Genomic DNA, 17,622 nt, shown 5'->3' with positions numbered 1-17,622 from the left:
GCAGGAGTCCCTCTACCGGGATCGTGGTTACCTTATTTAACCTGGATACTGGGGGTGTCCACGACCGGAGTCGTCGTTAACTTTTTGAGAAGGCTCTCCTCAAAGGGGTAACGCACCGCCATGTATTTCCAAAAGGTCCATTGCGGTCGAACCCATTCCTTGTAAATGAACTTGTCACAATAAGTCAGATATGGTAACACCTTAAGTGAACGGGCTTGCTTGCGGGACCCAACATCAGCAGAGGGATCTGCTGGCTCCTGAATCTTCAGGGTATCGCGCACAGCTGTGATAAGTGCTCCAACAAGCGCTTTGTCATGCACGGACCTGTACAGGGACTCATCCTCCCTGTCCGAACGGTTCTGTCAGCCTCATCTGAAATGACAGAGCAGGGACCACCAGTCTCAGCAGGGCCTGAGTCTGCGTCAGAGCTCTCCCCAGAGGATGGGGGGGGGGGCAGGGGCTGCTTCTTAGCACCTTTGCGCCCACGTACCGCCTCCATCTTGGCAACAGACGAACTGAGGGCTGCCAACAAAGTGTCCAGGGGCACTGGACATTCTGCAGGCAAACTGGTTGCAATTGCCTGGATTTCGGGGGAAGAAACACCACTTTCTGAAGCCATGCTGACACTACCCTGTCTGCCACCTGATGGAGACATAGGACAGTGATGGTCCCACCCCCCTAACTGCTGCTGGCTGAGGGGCTCTTTCCCGCAGGACTTACCACCCTGACTGGTTCTGCACTGTCCAGCAAGTAGTGCCTGTGTTCCTTGTCAGCTCACAGGTGCAGAGGAAATCACACTGTGTCATCCAGAGCTGCTGCTTTTGCCGCTGAAAACTGATCCACAATGTGGCCAAGCTCAAAGAAAATGGCCGCCAAGCATCCAGTATAAGGGCATAAAGTACCAAGAAAATGGCTGCCAGACTACAAGAAAGCATGCTGCTCCTAGAGTCTGATCAAAAAACATGCTCAGGCTTCAAGAAAATGGCCGCCGGGAATCCAGTATAAAGGACAAAAACACAGGGAAAATGGCCGCCAAGCTACAGGAGAGCATGCTGCTCATTGCCCTCACCTAAGATGGCCATTGAACACTGAAAAAAAACATGAGGGACACATCAGGGCACAGCCAGCCAGCGCAGCCCCCCCCCCCCCCAGGTGAGAACCCCCCCGGGGGGGTCCCTGCACATGACACACACACCGCTCAGCAGCCACATGCAGCATCCCTCACAGGGAGGGGGAGGGAAGATAGGGACAGGGAGAGAAGAGATAGAGGTGAGGGACCCCCGAATCAACCTCCCAGGGAATGCCCAGCTGCTCAGCCCCACCAAGGCAAGGAAAGCTTTACTTACCAGTCCTGCAGAGCTGGGAGACATTCCATCACAGACCCACTCTCCGATCAGTATGGGGTGGCTGCTGACCACGGCACACTGTGATGCAGACATCAGTAGCCCAGTCATATACGTGTGCCCCAGACCATTAAAGCTCACGACCACCTCTGGAACTTAGGTACGTAGTGGCTGACCCAGCACGTAGCTCTGGTCTGCACACACTCGCTGGCCAGGCTGGGGAGACTACAAGGATAAGGGTATCCAGCCTCTCACCCAGCCGGCTGTTGATAGTAGATCACAGGATCTATAGTCTTGCGCAAAAAGCAAATCTTCTGCAGAAAAAAATCCGGACCTATGGGCCCGCAGGGTTCCTAGGTCCTTCTTCACTAGGCAAAATAAAACTGCATGGCAAGCTGGGGTGTTGTTACCTAAGAGACCACCCCTTGGGCGGAACTAAAAGTTCTGTGTTTTTCGTAACATGTTATGCTGGTCTTCTCCTAAAGGCGGCGCAACAACCCAATGGCTAAGAGAGGAGCTGTGTCAGTCGGTGAATATTAGGCCCCTTTCACACTGGGGCGGTTTTCAGGCACTACAGCGCTAAAAATAGCACCTGAAAAAACAGCCCCTTTCACTCCAGTGTGAAAGCTGGAGGGCTTTCACACTGGAGCGGTGCGCTAGTCCTGCTAGCCGCATCTTTGGAGCGGTGTATTTACTTGCTCCTATCGTTTTTTAACCCTTTTTTGGCCGCTAGCGGGGGTTAAAACCACCGCTGGTGACCGCATACCGCCGCTAAAACGACAGGAAATAGCTGCTAAAAATAGCGTCACTTTATCGCCGACGCCCGCACCGCCCCAGTGTGAAATGGGACTAAGAGAAAGTACAATTTGAAGCTCAGCTTTACTGCTACCTGGGATACTGATGCAGGCTGAAAGCTTGCCAAGCTTATACACGGTTCAGTAAAATTTGACAATCCCCAAATAGGCAGGGTCATGTCCTTTTACCCCATCCACACTTAAGGGTAAAACAATTCTTAATGCCTAAGCACAATTTTGCAACTTTGACATTAGGGTTAGTGAAATCGTAGATACTGTATCATTACAACTACTCTGTACAGTCCATCCAGGTGAATTATACTTCGTTTTTTCAGGACAAAATGGGCTTTCATTTGGTGGTAAATGATTATGAATATTTCCTCATTTTTTTATTTTTTCAAAGAAAAAACTGGACCAAAACAGTAAAAAATAAATAAATAGGGGCGTGGCCAGCCGCGGAGCAATATGGCAGCTTAGTAGGGGAGAGCTGCGGGACACTAAACGGACATGTCAGGCAGGCGGAATCCTCCTTCACATCCATGCCGCCTGACTGAATACTTCAGCCGCATGGAGCAGAGGAAAGCCCAAGATGGCGTCGGCCGAACACCGCTGGTGGGAGCACAGCACCGCGAGATGCAGCCTCAATACTCCCACTCGCATAGCGCTGAGGAGAGACAGGATGGGAGAGAGACAGAAGACATGGACAGCCTCTCACCCCCTGAACTGGATGCCGCAGCGCTCCAACAGAACAAAAGAGAACTGCCTCATCCCCATGCAACTCTCCCACTAAAGCACATCAGGCCAAAAAGCACCATGGCACTGCCTCAGCTCTGGTCTCTCACAGCATGGCTCATATGTCTTCCTTAGCCAATGTACCTGTCACAGACAACCCTGTCTCAGAAAGCATGCTAATATCAATGCTGCTTACTTTGCAAAAAGACCTACAGATGTCTCTCTCACAAGTACATGACAGACTTGATTGCCTGGAAGACAGAGTGGACAACGCAGAACAACACATGTCAGATATGAGAAAAGTAGGGATGCACCGAAATTTCGGCCGCCGAAACATATCGGCCGAAAATGCCCTTTTCGGCAACTTGCCGAAAGGAAAAAACGGCCGATAATTGAGCCGAAAATGGGGCGGGGCCTGGGCGGAACTCCGCCCCCGCCCCGCCCCTGGTGCCTCCCATGATGGGGGTGAATAGCGCAGGACTGATGCAGCCAGCGATGCCCCTCTGCAGTGAAGAGAGCCGTCTGGTTGAATAGAGCGCCGGGAACATCACAGCTTTAATTTCAATAGCTGTGTGTTCCCCGTCGCGCGCCGTCACACACAGCCCCTCCCCCTTGTCCGGGGAACTTTGATAGACAGATCACCCGTCCAGATTGGACGGGTGATCTGTCTATCAAAGTGCCTGGACAAGGGGGAGGGGCTGTGTGTGACGGCGCGCGACGGGAAACACACAGCTATTGAAATTAAAGCTGTGATGTTCCCGGCGCTCTATTCAACCAGACGGCTCTCTTCACTGCAGAGGGGCATCGCTGTCTGCATCACAGGGGGCCACACACACTGGCTGCATCACAGGGGGCCACACACACTGGCTGCATCACAGGGGGCCACACACACTGGCTGCATCACAGGGGGCCACACACACTGGCTGCATCACAGGGGGCCACACACACTGGCTGCATCACAGGGGGCCACACACACTGGCTGCATCACAGGGGGCCACACACTGGCTGCATCACAGGGGGGCCACACACACTGGCTGCATCACAGGGGGCAACACACACTGGCTGCATCACAGGGGGCAACACACACTGGCTGCATCACAGGGGGCAACACACACTGGCTGCATCACAGGGGGCAACACACACTGGCTGCATCACAGGGGGCAACACACACTGGCTGCATCACAGGGGGCAACACACACTGGCTGCATCACAGGGGGCAACACACACTGGCTGCATCACAGGGGGCAACACTGGCTGCACTTATCTCTTATCAGGTCGCCAGTCTCTGACCACCTCCTGTACCGTGTCGCCAGTCTCTGACCACCTCCTGTACCGTGTCGCCAGTCTCTGACCACCTCCTGTACCGTGTCGCCAGTCTCTGACCACCTCCTGTACCGTGTCGCCAGTCTCTGACCACCTCCTGTACCGTGTCGCCAGTCTCTGACCACCTCCTGTACCGTGTCCCCAGCCTCTGACCACCTCCTGTACCGTGTCCCCAGCCTCTGACCACCTCCTGTACCGTGTCCCCAGCCTCTGACCACCTCCTGTACCGTGTCCCCAGCCTCTGACCACCTCCTGTACCGTGTCCCCAGCCTCTGACCACCTCCTGTACCGTGTCCCCAGCCTCTGACCACCTCCTGTAACATGTCCCCAGCCTCTGACCACCTCCTGTACCATGTCCCCAGCCTCTGACCACCTCCTGTACCATGTCTCCAGCCTCTGACCACCTCCTGTACAATGTCTCCAGCCTCTGACCACCTCCTGTACCATGTCCCCAGCCTCTGACCACCTCCTGTACCATGTCCCCAGCCTCTGACCACCTCCTGTAACATGTCCCCAGCCTCTGACCACCTCCTGTACCATGTCTCCAGCCTCTGACCACCTCCTGTACCATGTCTCCAGCCTCTGACCACCTCCTGTACTATGTCTCCAGCCTCTGACCACATCCTGTACCATGTCCCCAGCCTCTGACCACCTCCTGTACCATGTCCCCAGCCTCTGACCACCTCCTGTACCATGTCCCCAGCCTCTGACCACCTCCTGTACCATGTCCCCAGTCTCTGACCACCTCCTGTACCATGTCCCCAGTCTCTGACCATCTCCTGTATAAAAATATTTTTTGAAAACAGTCATTTTCGGTATCGGTGCTGTTTCGGTATCGGTTTTGGTTTTCGGCCTAGTGTATTTTTCATTTTCGGTATCGGTTTCGGCACCAAAAAACCCATTCGGTGCATCCCTAGAGAAAAGCACACAATGAGCTACTGGATGCTCATGCGCATCACACAGTTGAAATTCATAAAATCAAACTAAAAACAGCTGACCTCGAAGACAGGGCCCGAAGGAACAACATCAAATTCAGAGGGATCGCTGAGGCAGTCCCACCCACTGAGCTCAAACAATACATACAACTCATTAATTCACTGATCCCCAACTTATCTCCTCACAATTTAACCATAGACCGTGCGCACAGAAGACCCCATGGATAAAAAGATTGATCAACAACTGAAGAGGGCTTGGCAATCCATCATGGGCAACCTCAAGCCAGCAATGACAACTACTTGTGTCTCCAGAAATATGGAGTATTGGGTGAATCAGCTTAAAGCTCACATAATAGCCTATTTGCCTAAATAAGAAATCCTTGATTCCCTTTCAACCCTGTCAGCAGCTGTAGCCTATGTCTGAGATGCATCAGCTGAATCAGGATGACAGCCAAAGCCGCATCTCTTACTAAATCAGACAGAAGGGCTCTGTGGTTAAAGACCTGGCCGGAGGACGCGGCATCTAATGCCACTACCATAGCCTATCTGAACAAACAGGGGGGCACAAGAAGCAAAACCCTTCAGTTACAGGCATTAAAAGGTCCTAGGATGGGCGGGAAATCATTTGCTGTCTTTATCAGCAGTCCACCTCAAAAGGCACTCTAAACGTAGTGGCAGATTTTCTGAGCAGAAGACGGATTCAAGAGGCAGAATGGAGCTTGAATCCAGAAGTTTTTGCAATGATCACCAGGGCCTGGGGCAAGACAAAAGTAGACTTGTTTGCGTCAGAAGAAAATACGCAACTCCCGAATTTCTTCTCCATTCACAGAAACAGTTCCCAGGGGTCAGATGCGTTAACGCAGCCTTGGAACTTTCATCTGGGTTACACCTTTCCCCTGTTTCAACTAATCCTGTTAGTATTGAGGAAAATACAGAGGAGGAAGGTAGCAGTAATTCTAATTACTCCATTTTGGCCAAAAAGGGCATGGTTACCAACGTTCTGCAGATGGCAGTCAAACCATCTTGGCAGCTGACTCTCTGGCAAGACTTACTTCTGCAAGGTCTGATGCATCATCTGGAAGTGCCCAGTCTAAGCCTCCCCGCCTGGTATCTGAGGAGCAGTTAAGAAACAAAGGTCTGTCACAACCTTACTTTCCAGTAGAAAAACAGTAACCAGAAATATCTTTGCTAAATATTGGAAAGTCTACAACTCCTGGTGTCATTTGACAAATAGAACAGTAGAAATTTTAGTGTCAATTTTATAATTCCTTCAAAATGGTGCAGACAAAGGCTTATGCTGCGTACACACAATCACACATTCCGACAACAAAATCCATGGGATTTTTTCCAACAGATGATGGAAAAAGACTTGTCTTACATACACACGATCACACAATGTTGTTGGAAATTCCGAACGTCAAGAACACGGTGATGTACGACGAGCTGAGAAAATTGAAGTTCAGTAGCCAGTGCGGCTCTTCTGCTTGATTACGAGCATGCGTGGAACGTGTGTGTCGGATTTTGTTTATCCAGATCTCAAATTGTGTGTTGAAAATTCAGATGGAAAATGTCCGATGGAGCCTACTCATGGTCGGAATATCTGATAACAAGATCCCATTGAACATTTTCCGTTGGAAAATCTGACAGTGTGTACGGGGCATTAAAGTGCCAGTAGCCGCATTAGGAGTCTTTCTGGAAAGACCAATCTCTTCTGAGCCCTTAGTAACAAGATTTTTTGTCGCTTACTAGATCCAGACCAGCTCCAGCTAAGCACTTTCCCAATTGGAATCTATCAGTGGTCCTACAAGCCCTCACAAATGGAACCTTTTGAACCACTACAAGCAATTTCGCTGAAGAATCTTACTCTTAGGACTTTGTTTTTGGTTGCAATAACATTGGCAAGGAGAATTAGTGAGCTGCACACCATATTGGTTAAAAAACACTTTTTTATCCATCTACATGGATAGGATGATACTCAAAACCAATCCAGGGTTTTTGCCAAAGGTAGCATCAGCACACAACAGGTCGCAATGAGATCATACTACCAGCCTTTTGCTCAAACCTTTCAGGAGAGAAAGAAAGCAAATTCAACTATTTGGATGCAAGAAGAACTTTATTAGATTACCTCGAAGTAAAAAAGGACTTTCGGGGGAACCTGCTGGTGGGGAGTGGCCGGATGTGCAAGGTGCGGCGGGTGTGTGTGGAGATGTGAGTGAGTTGCTGAAAAGCTCTCTCCCTGTGTCTGTGATGCTCAGCATATACTGGCCGGGAAGACGGAGCGGCTGATCGGATGAACGGTGACTGGCGGGACACATGTAAAGTGGCGAGATAGCGGAAACTCCGGAACTCGCCGAGGGGAGCGAGACATTACCGGAAGCTGCCGAGTCCCGCCGAGTCTAGTCGGAAGGACACACTGTATGAGAGACACGCCTGGGATGCGCTACGGCCAAGCACTGTCTTGGGGGATACGCTGGGGGAGGTGAAAGGAGCTGCGCAAGGCTTTGATGCAGGAGGAGATCTCAAAAGCCCTGAGGTATGTGTAAAGGGACCGGGGGAGCTGGACAGAGGCAGAGGAGTCAGGATAATTAATTGCAACGAAAAAGGGATACCTGTCCCCCCCACCCCAGACCCAGCTGCTCACTGGTAAGAAGATTTCCGTGTGTATGTATGAGAGCTGTGTATCAAGGGAGCTTCCAACTCCCATATCAGGAGGATTGATATCCCACCATCCCCAAGTACCCCAAGTTGGTTAATAACGGATAAACCGATATGAGAAGTATAAAATACAGGATCGGTGTGAATGTTTGAACTGTTTTCTGTTTTCTTCTGGTTTTTTTTTTAAATTGCATAAGTGTGGTATATCCTATTTATATAGATACCGGCATTGACTCACGACTTTTATGAAGGAAAGATCACTGATATTGGACGGACTTATATTTAATTGGCCAACCCAGCGTACGGGAGGTTTCTTGTCTCCCCCTCCTCCATTGGAGCCCCCCCCCCCCTTTTTTTTGTTTTTTTTTGCCTTGGCTCCCTCTGAGGTGTTAAGGAAATGTTTATCCTATTTCTCTAAGGTTCTTTGGACTATAACACTGTTCTTGTCTTTACCGCTGTAACTGTGCTGCTTCACTGATTGAAGCCTCCACCTTAGCCTCCATTTTGGCAGTGATCTTGGTAGTGACCCTGAATAAAAGATGTCAAGGCGTCGAGGAGAGGAACAGGTGCCAGCGGAGAGTGAAGGGACACAACACCCTCGCTCCTCAAAAGAAAAGAACTCACAGGTAGCCCAAGCAGCTGCAGCAAAACTAGAGCGGTACACCCGTACATTAGGCCAGTCTCCAATAAAGGGAGAGCAATCGATATCATTGGGCCAACCTGCACAAGCGAAGCCGCAACAAGGGGGCCCAGTGGATAGAAAAAGCCAGGGTCAACCCTCAGCATCAAACGTTACGGGCGCATCAGGCCCAAAGAATACAAGTAAACGTCAAGGGGTAACCCATGGAGATACGGAATCATTGTTGAGAGCAACTCCCCCCACTGAGGAGGACCCAACCTTAAGAGAGGTTCTCCAAGCTGTTAACGTATGCAAAACATCACTGGGAGAGCTATGTGGCCAGTTTAAGAGTATGAAGGAGGAGCTGTCAATGTTCAGACAGGACATGCAAAAAGCAGCAGAAAGAACTGCACAGCTAGAAATAAGGATAAGCCAAATGGAAGACGATTTGTATCCAGTGCAGCAAGAAGTTAATAGCATGAGGAAACAACTAGTTAATCAATTTACCAGAATGGATGAAATAGAAAATAGACTACGCAGAGATAACATAAGGATGTTGGGACTGCCTGAGGGGTGCGAAGGGCCTGATCCGATAAGATTCCTAGAATCATGGTTCATAGAAAAGTTCGGTAGAGAAAAATTCTCAGCTTTTTTTGCAATAGAAAGGGCTCACCGAGTCCCTTTTAAGCCCATACTTACGGGGGGTCGTCCCAGACCAATTATCCTGAAATTTTTTAATTATAACGACAAAGTGGCATTGATGCGTGGGGCAAGAGATCTGGGTAATGTTATGCATAACGGTGTGAAGATCTCCTGTTTTCCAGATTACTCCCCAGAATTACAGAGGCGTAGGGCTGAATTTTTAGAGGTCAAACGTACCCTATGGTCCCATGGGGTCTCGTACGCTCTCTTATACCCAGCGCGGCTGCGAATAGCGGCGCTGGGGGGAATACAGTTGTTTGACTCCCCGGGTGATGTAGCCTTATGGCTGGAGGCCAATAAAGAGTCATTGTAGATATACAAGGGGGGGGTGAGAGGGGAGGGGTGAGGGGGGAATGGATATACTTTTTTTTTTTTTTTTTTTTTTTTTTGTGTTGTTGCTGTTTCACCTTTTGCTATTGAGTAACTTTTCTGGAACACGGGGAGAGAGATGAGAGTGGTTTAAATGAAGTATGAAAGATTGTTAGAAGGGGAGATAGGGTTAAAGGTTGTGATAATATTCGCCACTTGTTTGTTACCACTTTTGGTTTTTGTAACTTCCTTGGCGGAGGAAGAAGGTTATAAGAGTGGGGAAGGGAAAGAGGGTAGGGAGGAGAGTGTGAAGGCCATGAGTAACCCCTTGGGGGATTGCCTAAACAGGTGGAGGGCTGGGGGGGTGGGATGGGAGGGGGTGGTTAGGAATGGGTGGGAGGGGAGAGAGGGAGGATTGGGTCAGGTAATTTCTGAGTTAGGGGTACATAAGAAGATGAGGGTTGAACACTACAGCGTGGTTGCACAAATAATAGCTGATTTTGAAATCAACACTATAAAGATGATACACTTGTGGGGAATTTGTAATTTAGGAGGCTGGGGTTGGCGCACGTATAGTGTATTTCCACTTTTTTGTTATTTCATTTCTTTGTGTATTTTGAATAATGCAGGACAAAATACTTAATGTGGCCTCCTGGAATATAAGAGGCCTGGGGAGCCCAATTAAACGTGCAACGGTTTTCTCGATGTTGGAGAGGCACGGGATCGGTCTGGCCTGCCTGCAGGAGACACATTTAACAAAATTAACTGCACCTCAACTTAAAAATAGAAGATTTCAAAACCAGTACCACTCCACTTATACATCATACTCGAGAGGAGTGAGTGTGATGGTGGGATCTGGGGTGAGGTTCTCCTGCAGACAGGTCAGTATTGATGAACTCGGCCGTTATGTTTTTTTATACTGTAGTTTGGAGGATAAACCCTATGTCTTAGCAGGTGTCTATGTACCGCCTCCATTTAAGATGGAGGTGGTGTACAAATTTATGGACTTCCTGGTGAATAAGGAGGAGGTTCCAGTTATAATGCTGGGGGACTTCAATGAAGTGCTTGACAGAGGGATCGATAGATTCCCCATTAAACAACATCTGGGACAGCCAGGGTCAACAAGGTTGAGTGACTTCCTGAGGGAAGTGGGATTGTTAGATATGTGGAGAGTGAGGAATGCGAACATTAAGCAATACTCTTGTTTTTCAAGTTCGCACTCGACACTCTCCAGAATAGATATGGCCCTGGGTAATGAGGAAGCACTGCAAGATGTAAGGGATATAGAGTATCTGCCTAGAGGGATATCGGACCATTCATTACTGAAAGTAGCACTGAGTATAGGGGAGAAAAAAAGAATAACGGTGGGGGGCTGGAGAATTAGCCCATTCTGGCTGGAATTATTGACGGAAGTAGAGGAAATCCCAATAAGAATAAAAGAGTTTTTAGTATTTAATATAGATACGGCCCCAGCTAATATAACATGGGATACATTAAAAGCATATATTAGAGGTATCCTGATCCACCAGGTAGCTAAAATTAAACAGAAAAATAGGAGTTGGGAGGAAGGGATCAGGAAGGAAGTAATAGAGGCAGAGGAAAATTATGTTAAAGATCCCACTCATGAAAAGAAAGGGATATGGCTGAATAAACAGCAGGGGTACAGATCATTAATTACTAAAAGGGAAGAAAATAAGCGGCTATTTCAGAAGCAACGTTACTTTGGAGAAGGAGAGAGTGTGGGCAGGATGTTGGCTCAGCTAGTAAGAACTAACTCCCCCCCATCTATAATCCCAGCGATTAAGTCCATGAATGGGAAAGTCCTCACAAATGGGAAGGAGATTGTAGAAACATTTAGATCTTTCTATGAGGACCTATATAAATCCCGAGGTCAGAAAAATAAAGATGATTTGGATGCCTTCTTGGAGAAAGTGAAACTCCCAAACCTCACACAAGAGGAGAGGGAGGACTTGGAAGCCCCCTTAACCTTGAGTGAGATACAGCAGGCGGTCTTAGGCATGGCTAATCAAAAATCTCCAGGGCCAGATGGCCTTCCGGTGGAGCTATACAAAAAATATAGTGAAATCCTAATTCCAGAACTACTTAGGACCTTAATGGGGGCAAAGTTAGAGGGGAGGCTACCCGCATCCATGAGGGAGGCGACTATTATCGTTATACCTAAGGAAGGGAAAGATCCCCAAGAGGTAGCCTCGTACAGGCCGATATCACTTTTATGCTCGGATGCAAAAATCCTGGCTAAGGCCTTGGCAAATAGGCTAAATAAGGTAATTAAGAGGCTTATACATATAGACCAGACAGGCTTCATTGAAGGGCGATCAACCAGTATGAATATAAGAAGGGCTTTTTTAAATATTCAGGCTCCCCAGGTGGGGACGGGATCAAGGGCCATCTTATCCTTGGATATGACAAAGGCTTTTGACAGTTTAGAGTGGGAGTATCTGTGGCGTGTCCTGGAGGGATGTGGGTTTGGTCCCACATTCATCGGATGGATTAAAATGTTGTATAGTACCCCCACTGCGAGAGTAAGAATAAATAAAGAACAATCTGAATGCATAGAAATGAGTAGAGGGACAAGGCAGGGGTGTCCACTCTCCCCAATGCTCTTTGCCGTGGCAATGGAGCCACTGGCGATTGCCATTAGATCAGAACCAGGGATACTAGGGTTTCAAATGGAGGAGGGCAGGGAAGAAAGGATCGCACTATATGCGGACGACGTCCTCCTATTTTTAGGGGATACTGGCCAATCTCTGGTAAGGGCAATTAAGTTAGTGGAAAACTTCGGAGGGTTTTCGGGCCTAATAATAAACTGGGGAAAGTCAGAACTGCTTCAACTAGATAACCCAGGCGTGGGAATGGCAATGGGGATACCGCGGCTGGAGGTGGTAGAGGTAATGAAATACCTCGGTATATACTTAACAGCAGATTTAGAGCAGTATGCTGATAAAAATTTGGTCCCGTTAGTGGGTAAATTTAAGCGAAGCTGTGATGCCTGGAGCCGACTCCCACTGTCAGTAGCGGGCAGATGTAGCTTGATAAAGATGATATGGCTGCCACAATTGCTATATGTCCTGCATAATGCTCCAGTGTAGATAGGGAGGAAGTGGTTTAAAAAACTTGAGACCCTCTTCCGAAAGTTAATCTGGAAGGGCGGACAGGCGAGGATTCGACTCCAGGCATTACAGCAGCCAACAGATAGGGGGGGCCTAGCGGTACCTAGTCCCAGGAATTATTACTTAGCAGCTCAGTTGCAACATTTGGTGGGATGTGATCAGGAGGGGGAGGTTAATCCAAATGGTAGAATAATGCTGATAAGAGCCCCACATAAAACCATGGTGGAGGTACTGGAGGCAAGCTCTTTTTATCGTAAGGATCCCATAACAAATATGGTAAGCAAGGTATGGAGAACGGTAAAAAAGATGCTGGGGGGTAATGGATGGACAGAATACACCCCATTATGGGACAATATGAATTTGCAAGAAGTACGGTCAATTGGGAAAATCAGTACCTGGGAAAAGAAGGGCATAACTAGGCTAAGTCAAATTTATGATGGCAGCACTGTAAAAACATTCATAGACTTAAAAAGAGAATTCGGCGTACCGCAAAAAACATTTTATCGTTATTTGCAGCTTCGGCATGCATTGACAGCGCAGTGTGGCTCACAGATACCGGAATGGGATAAGATATCCCTTCCCCAGGAGATAATGAAAATAGATAAACCCCAGGGAGCTATCTCTGCCCTTTATGAATTAATATGTAAGACTACTGAAATGGAACCAGGCTTAGTTAAACAAAAGAAGAAGTGGGAGGAGGATATAGGTGAAATTACAGAGGAACAGTGGAAGAGAATATTGGAACTAGGACCATGGGTATCGGTCTCCCCGCCACAGAAAGTATCACATTTAATGTTGTTATATAGGGCCTATTTCACTCCTAAGAGGCTGTTACTATTTGGAAGAAGGACGGATGCCGACTGCCCTAGATGCCGAGGCCATGGGGATCTTATACACATGATGTGGAGATGCCCAAAGCTTTTTCGCTACTGGGATGGAATAGTAAAAATCATAAATAAAACGTTTGGGACCAAGCTGGACCGAGACCCCAAGACTTGTATCTTGGGGTATAGGAAAATAGCGGGGGAACCAAAAAATACCACGTTGGCAGTTATACGGTGTTTATTTCAAGCGCGGAAATTGATTGCGCAGAAATGGCAGTCTGATAGAGCGCCTCTTCTGAGTGAATGGACTCAAGTTATTAATGATTTAATTTGGAAAGAGAAAACTGTATATATACGAAGGGGAAACCTCAGAAGGTTCGAGAAAATATGGAGACCATGGTTGAATGAAATGGGATACCCACCTGATTGATAAAGGAAGGAAAAAAAAAAAAGAAAAAAAATTTGATAAATGGATACAGAATAGGATAATATAAAATTTATAGAGGGTAAAATCTAGGAGTTGGTGTTCAACCTTTAGGGAGGGAGGGATGGGCTGGGGGAGGGGGAGGGGGAGGGCGTGTTAAAATGCTGGGTGAACGGGAACAGAAAGCGCTAAAACACCTTAACAAAAGAAATATTATTGACACTGCTCTGTACATAATTTGTTTGTAATTTATGTAGCTTATACTATTACTCTCCTTGCATGAAGCAAAATAAATAAAAAGAATTTAAGCATTAAATGAAAATAAGGGGGAAAAAAAAAGGTAAGGGGAAAAAAAAAAAAAAAAAAAAAAAAAAAGGAGAGAGAAAAATGCAGATGATGGTTCAGCAGCCTAGATACCTTCACACAAGTGGTGATAATAAACTGGTTACTAATCTTGGGCACCCGGGCTACGGCCGCCGCTGTAAACAATATAACCTTTTGGCTGATCTCTGATGCAAAAAGAAAAAAAAAAAAAAAAGGACTTTCGGTCTTTGGACCCTTTGTTTATACCTTTTTCTGCAAAATAGAAGGGCCACCAAGCACCAAAGGGGTCAATGGCTAGATGGCTTAAATCTGCTATACTAGCAGCCTACTCTCAGTTGGGGCTATCTCCCCCACTGGGAATTAAAGCACGTTCTACCAGGGCTCAGCCCACTACATGACCAGAAATTGCTGGTGCCACGCCAGATCAAATTTGTAAGGCGGGTACGTGGTCAAGTTACCTAACATTTGTCCGTCATTACAGACTGGATCTTATGTCAGGAAGTGATCAGGCTTTTGGCAGAAAGGTCTTGCAGGCTGTGGTCCCTCTCTAGTGGGCAAGTTTATTTTATCCTCTCAAGGGGCTGTCCTGAAAGACATTATGGAAAAAAATCAAGTTCTTCCTAGTAATTTGTTTTCCAGGAGTCTTTCAAAAGGCGGCTCCTTCCCACTTATCACCAGTAGTAGTAGTAGAGAAACCTCCGGCCCAAGCCGGAACACATCTGAATATGATTAGTCACAGCATAATAATCAAACAATGAGGGTGGGTTGCTGCTGTCCTGAAAAGACTCCTCTTGCTCAGCAGGGATTGATACATTGATCTCCCCCCCCCCCCCCTAGAGCCAGCGGATGACATGTCTCTGTGCAGGGACGGATCTGTCAGTGCCCCACTCTCCTCTATGGGGGATCAGATGAAAACAGATCTGCCTGTCTGTTTTCACCCGATCTGCCAGACGGATGGAAAATGGGGTTTCCATTTGTCTGGATTTAGCAGATCGGAATGGATCTGATGTCGGCGGGCATGTCACCGCCAACATCCATCACTCCATTGAGGTACACGGAACGTCCGTTCAGGTCCGCCTGAAAAACTGAAAGGCGGACCTCAACGGTCCACATGTGTGAAAGAGCCCTAACTGACACTGTCAACGGCCTGACTGACACCAACCTCAGCCTGACTGTCAACTGCTCTACTGAAACCAACCACTGCCTAACTATTATTGTCCACTACCCTACTGACACCAGACCCTGATCTACTGACACTGTCAGCTACCCTACTGACACCAGGCACTGCCTGACATTGTCCACTGCCCTACTGACACAAGCCACTGCCAACTGCCCTACTGACACCAGCCACTGCCTAACTGACACTCAACTACCCTGACAACAGCCACTGATCTACTGAAACCAGCCACTGCCTGACATTATCCACTGCCTTGCTGAGACCAGACAACTGATCTGACACTGTCAACTGCCCTACTGACAACAGCCACGGCCTGACACTGTCAGCTCCCCTACTGACACCAGCCACTGCCTGACACTGTCAGCTCCACTACTGACACCAGCCACTGCCAGCTCCACTACTGACACCAGCCACTGCCTGACACTGTCAGCTCCACTACTGACACCAGCCACTGCCTGACACTGTCAGCTCCACTACTGACACCAGCCACTGCCTGACACTGTCAGCTCCACTACTGACACCAGCCACTGCCTGACACTGTCAGCTCCACTACTGACACCAGCCACTGCCTGACACTGTCAGCTCCACTACTGACACCAGCCACTGCCAACTGCCCAACTGACACCAGCCACTGCAAACTGCCCACTGCCCTACTGACACCACCACTGATCTGACACAGGCCACTGCTATGACACTGTGAGGGGGGGGGGGCGCTGGACTGAATCTCTGCCCCAGGTGAAAGAATATCTAGCTGTGCCACTGCATTGGCAGGTGGCAAGGGAGCGTTAAAAAAAGTAAAACACTTTTTGCCCCTCCCCAAACCCCCCTTGAAAAAGGCCTACAGTGATTTTTTTTTTTAATTATCATTATTGATGGAGGGCTTGCTTTTCATGCAATGACTTCTTTAACATGTTTGACTCTTCCTTTATTAGGCTAATTTCACACTGAGGCGCCGGCTGAATTGGCATTAAAGTGCTGCTAGTTTTAGCGGTGCTTTTCGGCCATTAGCAGGGCACTTTTAACCCCTACAAAAAAAAGGGTTAGAAGCACCCAAAAAGTGGCGCTTCGGCAGCAAAGGCCATTGATTTCAATGGCAGGGAGCATTTTATGAACGCTGTATTTACCGCCCCAAAGATGCTGCTTGCAGGACTTTTTTCCTGCCCTGCAAGCGCACCGCCCCAGGCTTTCACACTGGGGCTGCAGAAGAGGCAGTTTACAGGCGCTATCTTTTGCACAAAAACGCCTCAGTGTGAAAGGGGCCTAAGTCTTTGGATGCCAAAAGAAATACTCCATCCACCCTGCAGACCTCTACAACCACATCTGTGTTTTAAATACCTGCAAGGGAGACAAAATCAGACATGCTTTACATGATATGCATCTATAGGATCTAGCTTTTGTTAATAGTGTCGGTTTGGCCGGTATTATTTAAATATACTGTCATAACTGCATGAAATCGCAGGAGACAAATGGAAAGTAAAACAATACCTCTTGCAGCGCTCGCTATCCACAGTAGGAAGAGATAAGCATCCATGTCTCTGTAGAGAAAGGTGCCCGAGCTGTTCCAGAAGAGTACATACGCGTCTGTATCACGATGCTTTTGCCGTTGTTTTTACATCGATACGTTTATCAATGTGTAGCATTTTGCAAAATGCTCTCCTTTACGCTGTAGCGTGTCATACTTGGCTATGCCCAAGATGTGTATAGGTGGGTGCAACTGCTGACTAAAAATCAGGGTGTGACAACCTGTAGGCGCATTTTCTCCCTTTCAGTTCAGCAAACGACAAGGACGATGTAGCGTAGCATATGTTAAGTAAAGAAATCCGCACGTCTCAGGTAACCCGCACTGTGTATCAGCGAAACTGTCCACTGAACATGATACAAAGACAAGAATAGACAAAAGAGGGAGGCCAAAGGGTGGAGACTGAGAGGGGGAGGGAACACGAATCGAGGGTGGTGACTGAACAGGCGGGTTCGTTTTCTGTCTGTGCTGAAGAGCGCAATGGGTTTTAAACAGCGATTTCAGCCCTGACTTGTATAGTTGCAGTCTAGGGTTCAGTGGCGTCACTAGGATTGGTGTCGCCTGGTGAGGAAAAAATTGGTGTCACCCTCCACCAACTATAGTCCCCGCTCAGTACAGATCCTCCTCCACTAAAGGGGTTATAAACTCTAGTGGTTTTTCACCTTAATGCATTAAAGTGGCGTCCCATCTGCAAAACAAATAAAAACAAATACTGCAGCTGATGTCTTTTAACAACTTGAGCCCTGGATGATTTTACCCCCTTCCTGACCAGAGCACTTTTTGCGATTCAGCACTGTGCCGCTTTAACTGA

At 48.0% G+C, this 17,622-nt stretch overlaps 1 protein-coding gene across 2 annotated transcripts in view; it reads right to left on the bottom strand.

Annotated features, from left to right (window-relative positions):
- Positions 1-17,193, bottom strand: part of TMEM132A (transmembrane protein 132A) — a 408,370-nt gene extending 391,177 nt beyond the window's left edge. For both annotated transcript variants that reach the window (XM_077454804.1, XM_077454805.1), the window contains exon 1: positions 16,778-17,193. In XM_077454804.1, the coding sequence (XP_077310930.1) occupies positions 16,778-16,823 (46 nt within the window). In that variant the 5' untranslated portion in view covers positions 16,824-17,193. The remainder of the gene's footprint in view (positions 1-16,777) is intronic.
- Positions 17,194-17,622: the final 429 nt, after the last annotated feature.

Source organism: Lithobates pipiens, unplaced genomic scaffold, assembly GCF_037356315.1.
Source record: "Lithobates pipiens isolate NorthernLeopardFrog02 unplaced genomic scaffold, aLitPip1_a1.2 Scaffold_25, whole genome shotgun sequence".
Taxonomy (NCBI): Eukaryota; Metazoa; Chordata; class Amphibia; order Anura; family Ranidae; genus Lithobates; species Lithobates pipiens.
The sequence above is the reverse complement of the archived record's forward strand: the minus strand, read 5'-3'. Positions and strand labels throughout refer to the sequence as shown.